This window comes from Oxyura jamaicensis, chromosome 2 (assembly GCF_011077185.1).
Source record: "Oxyura jamaicensis isolate SHBP4307 breed ruddy duck chromosome 2, BPBGC_Ojam_1.0, whole genome shotgun sequence".
Taxonomy (NCBI): domain Eukaryota; kingdom Metazoa; phylum Chordata; class Aves; order Anseriformes; family Anatidae; genus Oxyura; species Oxyura jamaicensis.
Genome location: NC_048894.1, coordinates 150,522,472 through 150,544,729, shown reverse-complemented (window position 1 = coordinate 150,544,729; position 22,258 = coordinate 150,522,472). Strand labels below are relative to the sequence as shown.

At 35.7% G+C, this 22,258-nt stretch overlaps 1 protein-coding gene across 8 annotated transcripts in view; it reads right to left on the bottom strand.

Moving 5' to 3' along the window:
* Positions 1-22,258, bottom strand: part of PHF20L1 (PHD finger protein 20 like 1) — a 59,188-nt gene that overhangs the window by 6,070 nt on the left and 30,860 nt on the right. For 4 of the 8 annotated variants that reach the window (XM_035316908.1, XM_035316910.1, XM_035316911.1 and 1 more), the window contains 10 exons: positions 15,483-15,701; positions 15,231-15,287; positions 13,845-13,949; positions 9,844-10,008; positions 9,236-9,417; positions 7,214-7,313; positions 5,966-6,052; positions 4,882-5,077; positions 4,085-4,454; positions 562-727 (listed from right to left, as the gene is read on the bottom strand). In XM_035316908.1, the coding sequence (XP_035172799.1) occupies positions 562-727; positions 4,085-4,454; positions 4,882-5,077; positions 5,966-6,052; positions 7,214-7,313; positions 9,236-9,417; positions 9,844-10,008; positions 13,845-13,949; positions 15,231-15,287; positions 15,483-15,701 (1,647 nt within the window). The remainder of the gene's footprint in view (positions 1-561; positions 728-4,084; positions 4,455-4,881; positions 5,078-5,965; positions 6,053-7,213; positions 7,314-9,235; positions 9,418-9,843; positions 10,009-13,844; positions 13,950-15,230; positions 15,288-15,482; positions 15,702-22,258) is intronic. The other 4 variants (XM_035316914.1, XM_035316915.1, XM_035316912.1 and 1 more) reach the window with 3 other exon arrangements.

The window sequence follows — 22,258 nt, the reverse complement described above, 5'->3', positions numbered from 1 at the left end:
TTATGAACTCCTATGACTACACTCAAACTCCTCTAATTTCTAAGTTTCTACAACTGGTGAGTAAACTCTTGTGCTGTAATATTTACACCCATACTACAATCTCATGCAGGTTTTCCCACGAAGCCCACTTTATCCTCCTGAAACCAATTATGTGCTTATACAGCAAACCAAAGATGAAAGTAAAATGAACACACTTTTCCTTAATACTGTCAAGTGCAAGAGCAATCAGGCCCAAACCCCTCCAGCTGCAGAAAAATCCATCAAATCTATGATCCGTATCTGGACAAAGAGTAGACAAGTTATCAAAGCTTTCTAAAGTCTAATATCACAAACTTGAGCTATGTTGTCAGGGGTCCTAAGCATGTAAGCTGCTTTGATGGACAGTAAGAACCCGTGGAAGAGGCCTGAAGAACCATGGGTGCAAGCTCTAGTCATAGTTTTAGGTGCTGAAATTTGAATTTAACACAAAAAATATCAGTCCTCAGCCTCTCATATCACCTTCAACACAGACTATGAAAGAAGCTTTTACAAGTATTAACAAGTATCTGTAAATACAGTTACCATCAACTTCCTTTTCAATCAGGTCCATTCTGCTGGTGACTTCGTTCTGTACATTCTCTATATGGGTAAGGAGATTTAGCTGCCATTGAAGATGCGTGTCCACTTGTTCCTCTGAGCCTTTTCTTTCATTACAAAGAAACACAGTGTTTCCTTCAGCAGAATTCTTCTTCATAGGTGCAACAGAAAGAAAAAAATTGCCATTTAAGAGTGTCTATTTAATTTCTGGTGTTGATTTTGACACTTGAATCACACGATACACTACGCTGTCTCAGAACTGTACTTCTGTCTATTGGACAAAAAGCATACTCGACAGCCACGTACCATGACGTATCAATAAACTAAACCAAACAAAATGCAAATTTCACACAAATAAGCATGTATAGCACTGGGGGAGTGAGGGGAGGTAACGTTTACCAGCTCAAGCTCTTTGTTTAATGCAATAAGACAGATTGCATTTCTGTGCCCTGTTAATACATATCGTGAGTCAATTCATGAAGTGCTGAAATGCATCAGTGTACCGACACCAAAAATATGGAAAACCCTATGATTTGTTTTAAATTTGGCCAGAGAACGAAGGAATACTGCCTATAATACACTTATACCCAAGATGTCAAAAGGAATTTTCGCATTAGTCATCTGGCCATTTAACTGCAGATTAAAACAGAAGACTGCTTCCTACCACTGCTGTGATCCCCTGTAACTTACCACCACGGGTTCTGGCCAGAATTAAACATGTTTGGGATGGTTATAGGAGCAGTAACATCCAGAGTTGTGCAACCATGTTATGCAACATACTGTCTGAAGATCATCTTTGAAATAATGAGTATCTTCATTGGAAGTCAGAGCTGGCACACAGGCACCTCATCTTCCTGTATCTCATGTTTCAGCTAATGGAAACGACCAAACTGAGTGCACCGGATTGAACACGTTAACTGAAGTGTTCGGTATCTTTATTAATTAGCAGGATTTGCAGTTTCAATTTTATACCCATTACGACTTCATATCCGATGAAGTTATTTCACTTACGATAATTCTATTTTATGGATTTAATTTAAGGAAAATTCTGGATACATGTGCTCACAAATGTCAGATGTCACATGTCACTCATGGCAAATGTCAGAGCAAGGAGTGAATTTTATCATTCTAATACATTGGTTTGATGAAATGTTCAGTTGAAGTTCTTTCCTTGTCACTGATAGATCTGTAAGTCATTTCTTAAGCAAAAATTAACTGTTTCTTTTGAAAAATTAAGCAAAACAATCAAATAAATTAAACAGACCATCCTGCTGGTATCTTTGTGAGCAAGTCCTGGAGGACAAATATTGTTAACATTCACAATATTTGTTATTTACCAAAGATAATTTTTTGAAAGTCATAAAGCCTGTAGACTCTAACACTTTCCAGATATAATCTTTCACCTTGCCAGACATCAGGTTTGCCCCTTTAGTGCTCTCACTACTCAAATTATGTCACTAGTCTTTATATAGGACATTTCCAATGTAAATACAAAATACTCCCTTTCTGACAACTTTCAGACTTTCTTGTACATCTGCAAGAGAATAATGTTGTTTTTCCCTTGCTGTATGAGGATCCAAGTGCACAATTCTGAAGCCAAGATTATCTGTTACATGAATTTTTCACCCTATGGCAGGGGAAGAAAACTAAGGTGAAATTATAGATGCTCTAAGAAACAGGATTTTTTTTTTCCCTAAATACATTATAAAATATATTTTTTCCTTATGATCTCTGTATTTATTCAAATAGTTAAGTCTATCCTCCTTCAAAATTTAAAAAACATGATCAAACAGAGGTTCTCCTCTGAGCTAAGAGACCAGGAAGACAGATCAACACAGACTGTATCAGGGAGTGCTGGAAGAGGTAGTAGGAGGAGTACAGGACAGAGCTTGTGAAGAAGAAATAAACAGGGCAGTCAGGTGGGGCAGGCTCTTGCTTTCAGAAGCAGGAACAAGGAAACTGGAAAAAAAAATTAACGATCAGGTGCAGTCCAAACAGGAACCTGATAATAGTCAATGTGGACATTGGTTATAAGAGTAAAGAAAATCTGCAATGGAATTGTAGATTAGGAAAAGGCAAACCAACATGGAGGACCAAAATATTCAAGTCTCTATGGGAAGATAGAAAGGAGAATACAAAGTCCTAACCGCAAGTTTGACAAGGAGAAGCAAAGAAGGCATTTTACAGAGAAGCCAGTTCATGTAAGAACACTGCTGACATTGACAGTGTTAATGTCAGCACTGTCTTGAGAAGTACAAAGTAGTTCATGGAGAAACCAAGGAACACTTTTTATTACATGCTAAGTCTCGCCAGAAAGCCTTACTCTGAAACCACGGCTAACTACTGACAAGGTGATGTTAAGGTGTCCCAAACGAAAGAGGACCCTGACATCGTCCCAACAGACCTCTTCCTGGTTTAGAGGAGAGAGCATCTAGCTTTTTAGATATATGACTCAGTCTCTGAAGGAAACATTGATTCTGCTTCACCGCTCACATATTTTCTTCTTAATTCTACATATACTTATTATGTTCAAAGTGACAATTTAAGCTACTGTTGGAAGGAAAGTGTATTTCACTGTTGCATGTCTCCTTACTATACAAACAGAGTATAATAATGTGATTTAGCACAGTTAGTTCTAATTAGAATGAGCCAAAAATTTCCATTCAGAACATATAGCTTACATAAAATATTTAAAACTAGAATTAGAACAAAAATACATCTTACTCACTTCTTCCACACCACAAACTGTACCTCAAAAGCAGGATGAGCTGGGTGATTTATTCTCACATTCAGTATTGTAGAAGACAGAAAGGATTGGTTTATGTTTGTTTGTTTGTTTTTTGCTTAGAGACCTCTTGACTAATACAAGGCTAAAAAGTTTCAGCCCTCTTCTATGATATAATAGCTTCAAACACTTAATGCAAAACTAAGGAAGATTTTTACATTACTGAATATAATCCTGACTAGAAGTCTGAAAAAAATTAATTAGAAGAAATATCAAATATAAGACTCAAAAGAAGTTGCACATAACTTTTAGCTTAGTTAATCTGTAAATCATTACTTGTTGAATTCTAGGTAGTATTGATATTAAAAGAAGAGTAGAGTACAACAATAAACACTATTACAAATCTAAGTCTAACAACAATTAAAAAACACAAATAGAAAACAGAATTGAGAGAAAAAAGGAAATTCGCCGTTTTTCCTCAGCTCTCAAAAAACACTGAAGTTCTGTTTCAAGATCCCACATTTTAAGCATAGGACTTTTTTACCCTTTGAAACATTGGAAAAGAACAAATACAGTTTTAGCATAGGCATATTTTAACCATATTTTTCATATCCTTCACCAATCCAAATACATATTATTAACCTGAAACTATTTCAGGGATCCAGCTTTGCTCTCAGTGATTTCTACTGACGTATTTGATAAATACTTTTATGTACTTGAACTTTATAAGATTGAACATACTCTTCTAATTAAGGAACTTCCCAGATGAAGAATGATACTTACCTGCTCATTCATGCCATCATCTTTAAAAGAATACTGTAAACAGTTTTTATTCTCTGAACAAAATTCCTGGTCTTCGTCAAAACTACTTGTATCTTCATCATCTGAGCTCATAGGGTCAGTGACTGCTTTGCAGTCTTGACCAAAACTCTGTGGTTTTTGGTAACTGTGCTCACTTGTGATGTATGTTTCCTCCATCTTCTGGGGTAAACTAGGTGTCTCCTTATGGTTTTGACTGTGACACGTCCTTTCAGTCTGATTAACAGTATCTGGCAAAGTCACTATCTTTTTCTCTACCCCAAGAGTTATTTGTTCCTGTTCTTTTCGCATCCCTGAATAAGCCCAGAGATGAAGGTCTGGGTGATGTTTATTTCTACAACAAAGGGGAGAAAAAAAAACATGTTATACTGAACTGCCTCTTACAGCACTGTACTATCAAGCATCCACTTCTGCTAGACCACATCTTTTGATAAGTACCACTATCAAACATGTAAGTGAATATTCCTAGGTTATTTATCAATTCAGGATAAATCTACAAGGACCCTTTAACACAAAATCAGCTATTAAAAAAACAACAAGACCCACTATAAATAAATACTGGATCTGCTGAGCACCTAACTCCCACTGAAGATAAGGGTACTCGACATGTTGCACTGGAACTATTTAAAGTATTTGTTAAGATGTTTTTTTGTTGTTGTTGTTGTTTTTTTTTAAATATGATCGAATAATTCATATGGAAACAGTTGTTTCTGTTCCCTGAATATACAAAGATTGAGAATAGATGCTGGACTGATACTTACTTCAAAATCCCAATCTTCAGCTGTAGTCCATGCAGTATTTCTGTTACACCATATACATCTGCCAGTAGGTGATGGGTTGACACAATCTTTTTGGCATTAAGATGAGAGTAGTTTTCTTTCAAAAATGATAATCCACACATGTGTCCATTGTTTAGCCAGTCTTTATCATAAAGATATTTGGCACTCCACCTCTGACCTGGGTGTAAGCAATAAACAAATTGAGGACCATCTAAAGCCACAGTGCAATTGTATTTTTAAAACTAGAGTGCTATAATTATATGCTCTACTCTCCCCTAAACACCTAACATCCATGAGAGAATGATTCAACACCTTGTTATTTTACTGAGATTTTAAAACTTAGTTTTCATGGATTTAAAGGGAACATATTCTGAAAAAAAAAAAAGTAAAGCTGAAATCTCATAACCTCTGTAAATGGCATATGAAATGAGAAGTTAACTTTGCAATTAGAGTACAGGAAATAAAAAAAAAGTTTAGTATTGTCAATCTAACTGCAAAAAAAAAAAAATCAGTTTAAATTGACATTTTAGTTTTCCAGTTTAAGTAAGCTCCAAGAGTTAAAAAAGTAACTACATTACTGACAGAAATGTTACAGAGTGGATCTTATATGGCTATGTCCAAAAGACCTACTTTGTTTTTGAAAAGCCAACAAATATTTTGCTTTAATGATGAATTCTTTATCTATTTATTAGAAGCCAGGAGAAGGCTTCATGAAAAGCAAACATCTCAAAGCTATCTGACAGCAGAGTTCTTACCCTCTCCTTTGAGGAGTCTTTCACCAGACACTACTAGACAGGATATCAAAGTAAGCGGGCCTTAGGTCTCCCACACTATGGCAACATCTATAGTTTTAACCCAACAGGCGTTAACAACTACTTAACTAATGCTTCTACAGTAACTTAATTATGGAAAAAAAAAGACATATACTACTTATTCCAGTATTACTGTTTACAGTGAGGTACCCAGACAAACAAACTGACTAAGATCGCAATATCTTACACTCAATTTCATATCAGACTATCATCATATACAGAACAAAGAATGGGTTGATGGAAGCCCTTCATACCTTTCAGGAGAATACCCTGTCTATCTCCTTTCTGCCCATTATCCCAATACACTTTAAAATACTGACATTGTGAATGACCTTTTTCTCCTGACATAGAAAGAAAAGAAGTAATGGTTAGGAAGGGAGAGAAGATAAAAATTAGGGACACAGTCTCCGTATAGCAGGGGATAACGAAGTACCTAGTACAGTGCAGGGAAAGAACACAAGACAAATTAGTTGTTTTTAATAAGAAAAGGCTCGACTACTCAAAGAGTAAACCACACAAGGAATTATCAGACATGACTTTCTACCATCATGAAGGTTCTGATTGGGGCCAATGGAAAAAGTCACATCTGTCCAGCTCTAATTTCTAAATTTGCTTCTCAAAATAATTAAAGAAAGCTTATTTTATAACTCTACATACAGGCTTTAGATTTAACTTCGTAAATTCAGAATGAAAGTAAATTTGGGCTTGTGGTCTCATGGCCCTCTTGAAACAGCTGTTAGATAAATCACCAGAAGACATATACACGGGTTTTTTTTAATCAATTGTTAACAAATATTAAAAACTTTCCAAATCATATGGTTTTCCTTCAAATAAACAGAAGGAAAAAGGGGCTTATAGAAACAACCATTTAAAATCAGCAGTTTTCTAATCAAATAAATTCAGTTCATAAGTAAATAGAGTTATCTCATTTTTTTTCTGTTTCAAAATTATCATAATAATCTTAAGTGCAAGATGTGCTGTTTGTACACTATTGTTTAACATAAGTGCTAGGTTTTGGCAAAGATTTTACATATTCAATTCCACCTTTGCTTACACTATTCTTAGCAAAGACAGACTACGAAATCACAATTAATGTGAAATGACATCAACAGTATATTCCAGTGTAATGTGATAATAAGTCCTTTTTTCTCTAAAAGGATATTTAAATGAACAGATGTGATTCCAAGTATATGGAAAACAGATCACTGAGCAAGAACGTTTACTTTACAAAGACTTTTCAGAGTATAATGTCATTAAAGGTTTGGGGGCATTAAGTTTCAACAACTAAAGTTATGGTAATTTAAATCATGTAGAAGATTTAGCATAGCTGAACAAGACACTACTGGCAGGAAAGTAAGTCTCTGCTCAAAGCGAGTCTTTCCCCAAAGAACTGTAACATATAAACACAAAACAGACAGAGCTTTAGCAATTTAAGCAACATAAAACATATCTGCCTAAAAATCCCAAGCAGACAGATGCAGATAAAGGAGGTTTACTCATACCTGGTGGGTCTCTGCAGATATAACAGATGTACTGCTCCGGAATGCTGTCCTCTAACAATCCCATGCATACACTGTGCTGCCAACACAAGCACTCTTCACACTGACATCAGAAAAACAAGAAAAGCGAAAACTAAAACTAAGACAAGCAGATTCAAAAATCAGAAGCTCTCTCTTGTATCATCAAAACTCAAAGGGCAGTTTAACTTAAATGGCTGGCAAGAGTAAAATAAATTTATTTGGGTGATTTGTGTTTGGGTAGGCAAAGACCTCAAGCTAAAAAGTAGCTTTAGTTCTAGAAGTTACCTCAACCACAAATTCCGGACTGGAGAAACAAATGAAGACGCAATATTTAATAGCATTTTATTACAACATTATAACAATTTAGCACCTAAATATTTAGTAGCGTAACATAAGACAGGAATATAGCATTACAGTAAAGTAGAAAGATAATGTAATACATTACAGCATAACAGTGAAAAGCAGAAAACTCTTCAGTTTAATTATTTATATTTACAAAGCATCTCTCCAGTGCGCTAGAAAGATGTGTTTTTAATATCGCACCAATGGAAAATCTAAAAGAAAAAGAAAATGAAGAGAAAATGAAAGAGGAGAAATAAGAGAACAGGAGAGCAAAATAGATGTGGTAAGACATGAAGGCCTGGAAACAGTAAAGAGGTTGCTCTCAGTGAGACAATGCATGAAGAGGAGATAAGTGATCAACTTTAGCTGTCATTGGACTTTAGAAATGGGCAGGAAACTACCACTTGTAAGTACATTTTCCTCCCTTCTTAGCTCAGTGCTTTCCTGTTTTCTAAATATCTGCTGTTTTACTATTGAAAATCTTTCCTCTGTTTTGACATGCATTTTGAACATCAACATATTCAGAACACTGAAGCCACCTTTCCTCTTGTCATACCACTATGGCCACAGTTTCCTCTCCTCTCTCCGAAAATTTCTGCATCAGTCCATTTTTTCCATGTTATTATCACTGTGGAATTCTTCAGACACACCACTGCATTTCAGTAGTGCATTCCCAGGGACAGTTTGTGTACTTGTTTTTCAGATCTTTCTTTCGTTTCCAAAAGACTACAAGTCCATTAACAAGGCAGCCAATTCTTGCTCCCTTCTAATCTCAATTAAAAAGGCTCCATATTTTCAACAGAAACTGATAGTTGAATACAAACCTGTCCTTTGAGTCCAAAAACCACAGGAAGTTCATGATCTTTTTGAATTTATTGGCAACAGACTTCTTCCTCACTTTTGCTTGCATCTGATCTAATCACACAAATTCCTTGAGACAATGACTTTAAGTTATTCGTTACTAGATGAAAGATGCTTCTTTCACTGCAGTACAAATACATAAGCAGCAGCAGCTGCAATCTGTCAGCAGCTGACACGAAGTATTCTTCAAATGGCAAGTTTTCTCCTTTTTTTCTCCTATTCCAAATAATATTTAAACTCTTAGCAGCTTCTAAAATGAGCTAGTAATTTCTTGTTTGAGAACTGCTATTCTAAAGATGAAGCATGCACATCATAACGCAAAGATACCGACAATATTAACATCTATCTGTATGGCAGGGATCTATGCCAAGATTCACCAATCTTGGATAGAGCTGAGGTAAATGTACAGCAAATAGAGTGGTGTCTACAAATGGCACTGTGAATCGCAAGGACCAAATCAGAAATGCTGGTATAATTGGAATGGTCTATAGACAGAAAACCACCATTTGTGTGTGGAAAAGCATACATTTTTCCAACGTTATCAACTGTCTATATGCAAAAAGATTACCTTTCCTTACAAACCTGTTCTACATATCAAATTGTTAGAGGAAACCCAACCCAGAGAAAAAATTCTGCATACGCTGGAGAGAATCACATGAAATGCAGAACAGAGAAATATTTTGTTATTATTAGTCACTTCTATTTACAGCTCTCTACTTAACTTCGGTCTCCAACACCTTAGGAGGGTATCTTCCCTAGCACAAAATTAATGTGGAAAATATACCCCCTCAATTTCTTTACCTGAATCATAAAGCCATTTTCTTCATCCAGTTCACAAATACATCTAACAATTTCATTGAGAGCATCATCTTCATCCTGAGACTCTTCGAAGTTAGTTGAATCAAAATCCTGATTGTATTCATCACCACTAAGTAACAAACTCTCTGTAGAGGAATCATCCAGGAACTCAACATCTGAAAGATCTGGTAAAAAAAAAAAAGTGAAATTGTGAGTGCAAAAATATGCATTTTTAAAAAAAAACAACTACTTTTCTGTCAATTAAAAGTCTTAACCTGTATATACCAAAAAAGTCACCCTCAAATGCACTGCTGGTATTTTATGATTTCTTGATGACCTCTGCAAAGTGCCTTTAAATGCAATGTGATTGCATCAGAAGCAGAGTAGCAATCTTTAACCAAAGCAAACGCGTACAGAACAGCTTGAGTGCAAACATTTTGATTTAAATAGATGAAGCATAAATTAGCCACCATATTTATAGCTACAATCCAAAACTTAAGATGCTTTAAAAAAAAATCAAAAATTTTATAGCTAAAATCAATTTATTTATTTATTTATGTTTCGTAAGAAACTAAACCTACAAACTGCAAGTTTCTGCTCAGCCAACCTACTTTCTCCACTAAGGTCAACAGACAAGATAGCTCTTGGATACTGGTACGATGTATTCTTCTCTGAGAACATGCTGCGCAAAGTCAAAGAGCTTCCTGAGGACCGTGTTAATGGAGACGAGCACCTGTCCAAGAACTCAACAGAACTATCTTCATAATCCGAATAATCTGAAAAGTTAACAACAGGATTAGCTGGTGTTACAAAATTTGGTAACAAATGTAAAAAAAATATTAGAAATCAACATTATGTTCAGACGTAAAGCACATCAACACTGAGGTATTAGGATGATAAAACTGAACTTGAAATGGCAAATGCTCTTCAGGACAGTTTTTCCAGAAATTTCTAGTAAGAACCATAATGAACCACAATGTATATTTACCTGTTCTCATTTGCAGACCTCCATCCTGCTCAACCAGAGAGGAGAGCTGGATGAGGCTGTTGGTTGTACATGTTCGTGTGAGCACTCCGTGTGCTTGTACCCATTGGTAATCCATTTTCAGCCTTGCTACTGATTGAATTTGGGGACAGGGAGCTGCAGCGGCCTTGCCTCTCCCTGGTGGCCAGAAGCAGCATGATCTATTTTTCCTCTAACATATAGCCTATTTGCAGCGGTCTCAAGGAATGTTTCTTATGTTCTTAATCACAGTGACTGAAGAAAGCTCTCCAGGTAAGTCCAATAGTAAGTAATAGCAGCTATCCATTTCCTCCTCTTAAAACTTAGAATATGTGGTCATATTTCTGCATCTTCATCATTCTGTCGAAGCCCTACTACTACCACCTGTGTTCTAACAATGACTTCCACAATCTGCTGCTCTCCTAAATACTTTCATTAAGCCACCTAGGTATTTTTTCCCTGTCAAAACCACACTATCACATTTCCTTAAGCACTGCGGAGTCAGGAACAGATATGAAAATATGCAGTATTCTAACCCACTCGTTGAGTTGATTATGTTGTATTGCTATCAACTTCACTGAAACAAGAGGAAGTTACCTACTTTCCACAGGCTTTATGCGAATGAGTGTGACTGAAAAGGCATATAAGTATTTGCAAAAAGACAAGAGGAAATGCTAGGCAGACAAAAGATAACAAAAAATAAACAGTCCTGGCTACTCCAGCTAGAGTTAGCTATTAAAACACAACAGAGTTAATCTGCAGTTTTCAATGTACCATCACTTTCTGTACAGCAATGTAAGTCATGTGTAAATGAAGAGGAAAAAAATGGGTTTGTTATTATTTTTTTTAGAAGACCTGCACAATACTCATTTGAAGCACATAATGTGCCCCCAACCTCTTCTTCCCATAAATGTCTCAGTTTGACTTGAAAGGAATGGAACGTGCCTCACACACTGTCGTTTCTGCCCATACCATGAAAGTACGGTAAGCTAGGCCTGGAGAAAGAGAATATTGCTTCTTTTGATAGATCATTTTTCAATGGGCTTTTTCAGGGTCAGACACTAGAGTCAGAACCTGCCAAAGCATTTTTCTTTTCTCTCAGTGAAAAAATCCAAATGGAATGCCTCTGGATTGCTTGAAACAGTTTTTCATGAGATAAATTTGCACGGAAGAAAATGCTCAAGTTCTATTCACATTGCCTTCTGCATCTGGATTTAAGATCTGTTTGTTGGGAGACTAGGAGATACATAGTTTTCTCTTTACATTTACAAACATTGGGTATGGCCCCTAAAAGCTGAAACCTAATCATGGTATCTTTGTTAAGCTTCTAAGTATCATGACAAATTAGCAAAAACACCAAAGCAATAAAAAGAGAGAAACACACAAAACCCTCACAACCTCAAGATGGTAAAACAAAAGAACAATACTGGGGACAAGAACATGGCTCTGATATAAATTTGCAAGAGTTACTTTATCTCAATCAGTTTGAATCAATAAGGTTTTCAGAAACCACTGCATGTTGGAGCTGTATGGAACCACAGAAACATGCATATCCCCAAAACAGTGGGAAGCTGAGGAATATCTCAAGCATAGCCCTTTGCAAAACTGCAAAATATCACATGCTCACATGAGCAAAATCAGTCTGACCAACTCCTCAAACATTTTATATTGTATACTACATCATTTTTTTCCGTGTTGATTCACCTTAATTCAAGTATTCAACACGAAAAATGTCAGAACTTCTCTGCTTACCTTTCTTTGGAAAGAAGTGAAACAGAAGGTTTATGGAAATACTACGTGGAAGTTCTTCAGCTACAGGAAATATATTTATAGTTTTAAATACTGTTCAGATCTGTAGCTTAACTTGGTATATGACTATTAAACCAGTTCTGTTCCAAACACCTGTATAACACTTCAAGCGTTATTTTCCTTACTTTTATGCAAGTTTGCTTTCTAAAGAAAACCAACACTTAGTCTGCCATATACTCAAAGGATGGAAGAGCATATAAAACATTTCTCTTACTCTTATCAAACTTTATTAAGAGTGCTCCTATGGATATTGATATTGACTTATAGAAGGTACCGACACATTGCTTTTGAGTATCTTCTAAAAATGGAACCTGTAGAAAGCATCAACGACTTACTTTGCCGTGTTGTAATAGCCCCAGATGAAGTAGGCAGGATGGCTTAAGGTTTTGGATTTTTTTCCCCTTTGTTTTTTGCATACCTAGAATTTCCTAGAGTCTTTTTGAAAATACTTAGATGCCTTTCCAGTGTAGGCAAGGAAGTTCCAACAGTATTCAGGTAAAATAAGCAAGCAAAGTTTATAGTTGAAAATTTTGTTACTTCAATACTGAGATGGTAAAGTATTTGAAGCCTAGATTACTGCAGTTCACATTCAACTACTGCATTACTGTACAGATTTTAGATAAACAAAACATTCAATCACTCTAGAGATCCGTAAAGCCTCTTTATAGTCTGTGGTCAGAAGCTTCTGTTAATGCCTAAGATTCTTCTACATGCTTTTGAGGAAAAGTTTATAGAAAAATCCATTTTATAGGTTTTCAATTTTCACCTTCTCTTATTTTAAGAAATTTAAATCAAAGTTTCAACTGATACCTAGCGAAACTTTCTAAAGGTTCAGAAAAGTAGAGCCAACTGGATAAGCACAGTGAGTCTACATTTTTGAGTAAAGATGTTCCAAAAAAAAAACAACACAACAAAACAGAGAACAGCAGAGAGAAAAACAAGTAGTTTAAGTCCTGAAACACTTACTGAGGCAAACAGGTATGTAACACAAAAAATAAAGTTTAGTCTTTGGCTAGAAGACAGAATGAGTCTGCATTTGACCATGCTGCTATTTACATTGTCATAATTCTGCACCCAAGGCTGCACTGAAATGCAAAATATTTTATGGGAGATGAAAAGAACCAAAGGAGGGAATGAAATCAGGAATAAAATACAAGAAGGGAAAGAAATGTGAAAAAAAGAGACCATACTTGTCAACAAGGAAACTTTTTTTTAAAAAAAAAAACAAATTGTCCAGTTTTTCCACAAGAATCACACCAAGGACAGTTAAAGAAGGGATGGTATTAAAACTTTAAACCTTGTTTTTATGGGTGTTTCAAGGAAAAACAATCAAACAAAAAATGTTTTTCCTCTCAATCAACGAGAAAAAAAAAACGTCTAAAAGGTTTGTTTTTTACCACCTCAAAAAAATTGTACTTTACAAATGTACAAACTGTTATGGATTCATTAGTAAGAAGAGGCTGCAACAGGCTGAATACTAGAATAACTGTAATGTCCAAACAAGATTTTAGAGAGCTTCAAATGAAGAGTCTAAAGAGACTAAAAGCAAAAGCGTTATCATCTGCATATCCATTCAAGAAAAAATGTCTATGAAAAGTATACGCCTATCAAATAGAGACAGGCCATAAAAACAGAAATGAAGTCATAGACTCGTGTCCTTTCAACATTAAGGCCAAAATCCATTCAATGAAATTTATATCAATTTTATATTTATATTGTTGAGAAACAAATTTTAGTATCTTATCTCAAAATTACGCCAAGTGGTTTGGCTCACTTTCAAAAAATGCAGGTTGAACTCACCGTGCTGTTTAGATTTCTTCTTTTTTTTCTTCTTCTTTTTCTGTTTTGATTTATGATCTTTCTCCTTTTTCTCTTTTTTCTCCTTTTCCTTTTCTTTCTTTTTACCTAAAGTAAAAAATTGAACATTTCAAAACAGCAGTGCTACTCCAAAATACTTGCTTTATTTGGCTTACCATAAACATGACATTTAAATTCAAGCTATTCCTGTGGCCTAGCAAGATTCACAATTCAATTAATTTCTTGGTATGTTGGGTGTGTCTCTTATTAGCTGATGGTAGAACAGTTCAAATAATAGCCTCTCTCAACAATTTTAAGTATTTCCACATAAGATACCAGAGCAGAAGAAGGTACAACAAAGCACATGAAATAGGTGACGTTATTTAAATGGTTTCTAACATCTATTTAACTTATGGTTTATGACAAAAAGATTTGGGCATGAGAGAAAGCTTTCAGAAGTGCAAGATTCCAAACAAAAAGATAATGTCATCTTAAATCACTTTTTATAAGGGTGAAACATGTTTAAAGTAAAGTTCAGTGTCACAAAACTCAAAATTGCTGATGCTGTCAGCACTTCTGACTGCACAGAGGCACCCTCATAGAAAGCTGATTCTGACTGAAATTTATGGTGTTTTTTAAGCTGCGATTCACTTACAAGCACTGTTGACATATGCATGAGGATAACTACTTTGTTTTAGAAAAATTCTATTTATCCTATTAATAGTCCCCAGAGAAGAGGAATCCCACAGCACTGTCACTCCGTAATTATTTTATAAGCAACCAGCAGCAAGGTAAGTAATGAGGAAATTGACTTGTTATGGAAAACTTAAAGACTTAAATCAGTGTTTAAGGATTATTTCCTAAACATATATTGAGTCTTATCTTCTTGTGGAGTACAAAAGCAGTTTTTCCCCTCCTGGAAAACCCAAGGCAAATTCACATGTGAATTCTTGTCTGTCTATAACCATAATTTTTAAACCAGGGAAAATAAAAGTCCCCTTCCTTCTGTTTTTCTTTCAAGATTTAACAAATGTTTTGTTATTAACACTTACGTTCCCGCGCCCCCCCCCCCCCCCCTTCTCAGCAGTCAATACAAGGAAATAAATGCAGTATTGCTAATACAACTGAAATAAAAGTTTTGGCTTGGGCCTCTCAGAGGTACTATCCAAACCCTCGTTACAGGAACTTTAACTGTTCTCTTTTACAGTTATACCTTTACTATAAACTCATCGTCATATATATATATATATACACACATATGGCTTTTAAAATCTAAACAGGAAATTAAGCTTGGCCCTAGTAATGTTTTACACTGTTACATTTGTACTTGAGAGACATCAAGCAAAGACTTTTCCTTTTTTCATAAAAATATTACTGCTCTGTACATACCATATGTTGTGGAACTCTTCTCTTCCAGTTTTCCTTTTCTTTCTATTCTCACTGCACCTGCAAGTTTAAGAAGAACACGAGACGTTAGTGCAATGTTTGGCTGATGACCCACTTTCTTGTAAAAGTCATTAGACTGTAAACAGTTCTACTGGTATAAAATAAGAAACATACAAGCAATACAATGATTTTAATGTCACTTTATGGTTACTTTTATTCTCTAAAGCACTGGAAACAAAAAGCATTGTAGTTTACCAACTTCTGAATGCTTGTCCTTCTCAATCACGTTCTTTAATATTTTCTCCTTCAGACTCTCAAAACATTTCTCCTTTATGGGCACAGAGTACTGTATCTCTGTCCCGTCAGAGCTCACTGATGTGGAAGACCTCTTTTTTTTACTACTCCCTTTGGGTAACTTTAGACTATTGGTTAAAGGCATTTCCAGATGTAAGGCATGTACATGGGACGAGGGTGCTGAAAACAAGAAGACAGATTTACTAGGCATTCGGTAAGGATTGCAGCCAGATCACTGGCTGGGTCAGATCACTGAAACATCAAGTATCGGTAATAATATCATCACACTTAACACGTAATTACTACACATGAATGCCTAGATCATAGTCTTACATACAAGACGATACATGCCACAGGTTTCTTTGTCTACTTTGACATTTGCATTCACTTTTCAACTATTTTTATTGCTTAAAACATACTTTTGCTGCTACTTTTAAGCCTTTTTGTTTCCTTTCTATTTCCATATAATAGAAACCCATGTCAACACTAAGGGTAAAAGTGCTAATATTGTCAACATTATTTAAGTTACTGGCCCATTATGTGAACAGAGAATCTATATTCTCAAACATTTTTAGCACTATGTATTTACACTTTGGTTTATTACATTTTTCATTAATTCTAGTAATATTTAAATTTTTTAGTCTTTCATGCTTTTGATATGTACTTGAATTACATGCAAATTACTATGCTGGAAATCAGAATCATATACCAACAATTCTTATTGTAAGGTTTACTGATTAGTGCAAGATATTCAGGTGGCAGTTTCTTTACCTCTGTAGATGCAAAGGAGGAAATAGACTTAGTAAAATAAAGCTCTATAATTCTAATTTCATTGCCGATATTTATAATCCATTAGGGTAATGTAATTTTCAGATATATCTAAAAAGTTATTTGTAAAGAACATTACTGATATTGCAAAAAACTCTGTATTGCTGTGTTCAACAATATTGTGAGAGCTTTAAGTCTCATCTAACCATAATAAGGAAAGCCTAATTTTCATCAGGCCACTGAGAATATTTGAGGACAACGCTGAGGACATGCTGTAAAAAAATGCAGATCTCCAAAGTCTTAAGGGGCTTAATCTCCCTCCTTCCTCTCCCCCCCCTCCCAAAAAAAAAAAAAAAAAAAAAAAAAAAAGCTGAAGGAGACATGCTAGTAGTCAAGATGTTAAGCCAGGCAAAGTACAAAGCTGATCTGATAGTGCAGAAAACTCAGAGAGCCTACCTTTTTTTTTTTAAAAAAAAAAAAAAAGATTCAGTAAAATAAAAAATAACAAAAAGCATTTAAACAAACATTGATAAAAATAACAGTATATTCATCAGTTATAATTCTGGGGGAAAAGGTAATTAACAGCTTGGTGGTGGCTCCATAAAGCTGCTTTCCAGGTTTGGACAAACCAACCCAACTGGGCTTACACCTCACATGAAACTTCTTCCAGCTCCTATGCAGCCTCCCCAGGAAAACAGTCAAAATGCCACAGAGTGAGAAAGTTGCAGGAGGAGCAAAAGCAATAGCAAGCAAAATCAGCCCACACAGCATTTTTAAATGCCAGATGTTGCCAGCTGTAAGAGGCAAGACTTCACTATGCTACGTATTCTAGCAAGCAGCCAAAAGCAGCTGCTCAGTTGCGTACTGTTTTCGAACACGAGACGTGAGCTGCATGACTACTACCTGAGCCTTCCCAGTAGCTTCAGCCAGCCATCTCACATGAGACCATAATCCTTTTCAGTCTGGTCTACCACCTAAGCTTTGTCTTTCTCTATGTCCAAGGCATTTAGCTCAGTGGCATACACAAAGCACTTTACCAAGTATTTCTTTCTTTGGTTTCCTAGTAAGCATTTCTCTCTGTTGCAGGACTGAACTGGTTTGCCACCTGTCACCAGTGAATGTATTTTAGCACCTCAGTAGAAGACAGAAGTGGCACCTCCCCACATCGAGATGCTATCACCGTCTGGTCTCCTTTCTAAAGCGAACACAAAAGGATCGCCCAAATGCACATAATTTGATTAGGTCACTGTTATTTTGCTGAAAAGTTCAGTTCAGCTCCCTCTGAACAATTTCAAGGGAAAATTTAGTGCCAGATTGTACATTTTGAATAATTTAGTATTTCATTTTCATTACTGAAAAGAAATCCTGATCTCAGAAAATCAAACGTGCTCTGATACTGCTAGCCACAAATTTTAGTATCTCAATTTTCAGGTCAGACATGTCTGAGAAAGTAGTCAGCTAGTAATTAAATAACTAAGGGAACATTCACGATGGGCAGAAATCTGCTAGTCACACAAATATCCACCTCGATGACCCAGCTCTTTAAACTGCCTTTCTATAGTTGCCTGAAAAGAGAAGTTACTATTATGCCTGCATACGTGGCTATATTATTCTGGTCTTTTTCTTATACTAATATTACAGAAATCATTATAGATTGAGAATTCCTCATTTCCAAATCCTAACAAAACATTAAGGGTGTTGCAAACTCATTTTTAACCATGTAATTATTATGCCTTACAAATAACTACAAAATTAGACAAAGACAATCATGGTCTGAAGGGCAAGTAACACACACAACACTGCAAATATGCATTTACGTGAGAAAAATCCCTTGTGGAGACGTTACCATATATTTTTTAACTGTTATTTTTAATTGCCATTTTATCCCTGTTCAGGAGTCTAGGCAGGCACCTCCCACACAAGTGAAGCGTGGGAGGTCTGCAATTAACAGCAGAGAGAAAGATGCTTGGAGATGAGACTCGCCAAACTAATGATTATGTCGCTGCTCCAAGATCACAAAAAGACTGATTTCAGATGAAGAAGAAAGGCCAACCACAGCTATTTCTAGATTGCTTTTCAACACGCCTCCAATGCTACTTCTTCTAGGCTAGCATGGTAAAAGCAGCACAAGCCTTGCTAGTGAGCGCTGGCAGAGAACAGAATGCAGGGGTACAAACGCAGCAGCACACAAGTGCTTAGCAGTGCTGCTTTTGTCTGTCCAGCAAATTAAAATAAATTAGACCCACATGAAGCAACTTATTTTGTTGCATGATATTCCATTGCGTGGCTTGTGATGTTTCAACTTTCCTAGTAACAAAAATACCAACATCTGCGTTGATATGCAACTGAAATCATACCATGGCCAGCATAATCCATGGCTCCATCACAGGCAGTTTCATGCTTTGAACTTCCAGTGCATAGGATGTTGAAGCTGATATCAAAATGCACTTTAAATAACACAATAGATAATATGAAACCCTGCAAAAAACAATCCCTCTGGGAAGGATGAGGATGTAAGTGTTCTTGCCTTCACGCTGCTACCCCACAGAACCACCTGGGAACTTCAGGGCAGCGAGAATGGGAGAAGTCCAAACAAAGGAGCAAAACTGACTGACAATGGATATTTGGAATAAAACACCTCTGAAGTAACAAGAGCTCTAGATCACTACTACTTTTTAAAAGCAGTGTAACCAAGAACACTGGCAAGAGTTTAAGAAGTAACATCTTTTTCTGAAAATTATACATATCTGCGGCTTCTTGTTCCTACTGCAGTGAACATAGTACTAAAACTATGCAAAAAATAAATATATTTTTTTTTTTGTGGGGGGGGTGTGAATTTTTCTGATACAGTGAACCTAATGCTACCCTCAGAACAAAGTCATCTAGCCTGAGCTACAACAAGGAGTAACAGATAACAACAACATTGTTATATTAATACTGTTGTACTGATGTGTGTAACAATTTTTCTTCAGTGTAAAAATTGAAATCCAGATTGCTTTTTTAAATTACGTTTGCTCAGTATGTAACAGGTGAACTAATACAAAGGGCACAGAGCTACAAAAAAATATTATAATGAATTTAAAGAAAAATGGTAACTGTAAGATGATCTGAACTTCACATAGTCAGAACTGGAATGCCACAGTGTTTTGCTTCTACACAGACTGACTGTGAATAGAAGGTCTATAAAAGACTAAGACAAAAAAGCGAGTTAGCTACATTTTAAGCAGCCTGACAAATGAAAGAAGGATTCTTAATTGTGTGTAAACAGTATTAGGCAATCACAAGAGGATCCATATACTATTTTAGCCAGTGCAGTACCTCAGCTCAAGAGTTAAATAGTAGCGTATCAGCTACTAAAGTACATCGTACTTTTATGTAGCCTAAAGACTGCAAGAATTGATCACAGTGCTTTTATGTTGGCTTCGTGGAATGGCAAGCCCATTTCATTGCTTCATTTTGAGCAATGACTTTGTGAAGGAACCTCTGTGTTAATACTATGAGTTTCCACATCAAATACTACATTTCAACATATTTCATCCCATTCCTCTTATTTTCCCTTCCCATTATTTTTGGTAAGGTAAATTATTTTTTTCTTCAGTTTGCTCGACTGATAGCCAAAGTCACAAACTACATCTTGGGTCTAAACAGTACCTCCTTACAGCTATGCTTAGAAGGGTCAGTTACTGTAACAGGCTATTTCAGGCTAAATACTTACCTCCATAATTTCTGAAACTATCTATCGTTATTTACTTCAGTGATTACAAAAGACAGCAGGTCCAACTTAAGCACAGTTCGCAAATTCCACACTACTGTCAAAATCTAGAAAACCAAATCTGTCCAGACTGCTTCAATAAAATCTAAACAATAGAAACACTATAAAAGGACAGATTTAAAATAGTTCTTTCAGATTAAAAACCAACAAAAATAGATGATTACAGAATAAACTGGATTTTACACCAGAGTTCTCAAACTGTATAGTCACAATATATATGGCTAACCAATGCAATACATTAAATTACACTTATGCAGGCAGATGTTCTTGCATTATTCAAACGAATTTTGCTCAATACTTTGAAGCATTGCCTGGAATGATAAATGAAAGCTTTGAGAAAGTTCTCCTTTATATATTAGGTTGCTTAAAGGCTCCAGGTGCCATAGCTTAAAGAGGTTCATTAGAAATGGAAAAGAAGTGATAGACGGGGTAGACTTTATCCATTCTCCTCAAGCATGAAAGAAATTAGTGTAATTGTGTGCTTAAGTAACATGAATTGAGAATCATTCAACAGTGTGAAGTTTATGTTCAGGTTTGAAACCTCTGAAATTAAAAGCTTAATTTGTTTTCATCTTCCTCTGAGAAGAGAAGGATATTAGAGAAATGGGTTTCACCTGGGCTAGCAGCCTAAGATGAACTCTAAATACACATGAACTTAACTGCTTCTGTCAGTAGTACCTCTAGAATTACATTCTGTAATTGACCTCCAAAACTTTTTGTAAAAAACTCTGAATTGAAGACATTAACTGCTTATGTAAATCTTTTAGCCCACAAAGATTACACTGCTCAAGTGGCTGCTAGCTTGTATACTTTTCAAAGCTTTTAAACACTAGGACAGAAGTCCATGTGAAAGCTCAAGACGAAGTCCTACTGCGTGGAGAAAAACTAACAAAAATTAGAAAAAACATAGCTCTGTCTAGAAGACAGACAGGTAGCTGGTTCCTTGAGAGCTTATAACTTGGAAAATTATGTAGAATTAGGACAAACTGTATGCCTCCAGCACATGTTGTAAGCACTTCCATTTTCCCACTCTAGACTCAACTAGTATTACCAGAAAGTGGTGGCAGGGCATGATTTTCCCTGACACAAAGTATATGGGCATACCAAGAAGTTTTAAGCCATAAATGAAGGTAACAAAAAATTAAATGTTACTTCTTTGGTTACACTCAGCTGTGGCCAAGACTAAGACGTTGCCCAGTGAATCAACTGGTAGAGGATAATCATTGATGCAGAAGAGGAACAGGGTTTAAAACCAGACTACTCCACTCCTAAGTCAGTCCCATGCTAGTTATAAAATAAATGCCAATCAGTATTACTAACTATGCATTAAATCATCCAGAAAACATGTCAGGAAAAAAACAATAGCCAGAAGTTAAATTCCTAGTAACTAAAGTGAGTTCTTATAAATGACAAAGGTAGTAGTCGGAAGTGGTTGGTTTCTTTTATGGTCTTGTATGAGTGGCCAATTATATATCCAAAGTATTTCTCCTACTGGCCAAAGGCATGAGATTAAAAAGACTTTTGCAGAAGTAATTTTCCCAGGAACTCATGATTCTACCACTATACAATATGTCAAAGACACACCAAGATTGTCACAGGGTTTAACTTGAGAAATTAAGTAGTATTTTTTTAAAGCTTTAAAACTTTAAAGTTTTTAAAGCAGTTCATTAGAAATTCCCATAGCGCTCATTTTGACAAATTAGTTTAAGAGATTAATAGATTTTGTTGTCTGAAAGAGAGAGAGAGAGAAGGGATATTTATAACCACCTAATTTAATCTACCCAATATTGATCCAAGAATCTTACTCAGCCTTTTCCACATTGGGTTAAGGAGTTATGCTGGAACTCAGCAAAGCAATCACCTTACACAGAGTCAATAGCAATACCATGGGCAGACACCCAACAAGGGGCACACATTGAACAAGATGTTTCACTGACCTAGAGTACTGCAGCTACACTGGCAGCTTAACACAAAGTGTTACAATTTATTTCTTCCCCTTAAGCAAGACTGTTATATTTTCAGAATGGCATAACTATATACTTTATGGTCACAATGCTGACCTTATTACTGATCATATTTACCAACAAAGTTCTCCAAAAGTGCATAATTATCTTATATATATATATATATACATGTATGTGTGTGTATGTATATATATATATATATATATATATATATATATATATATATATATATA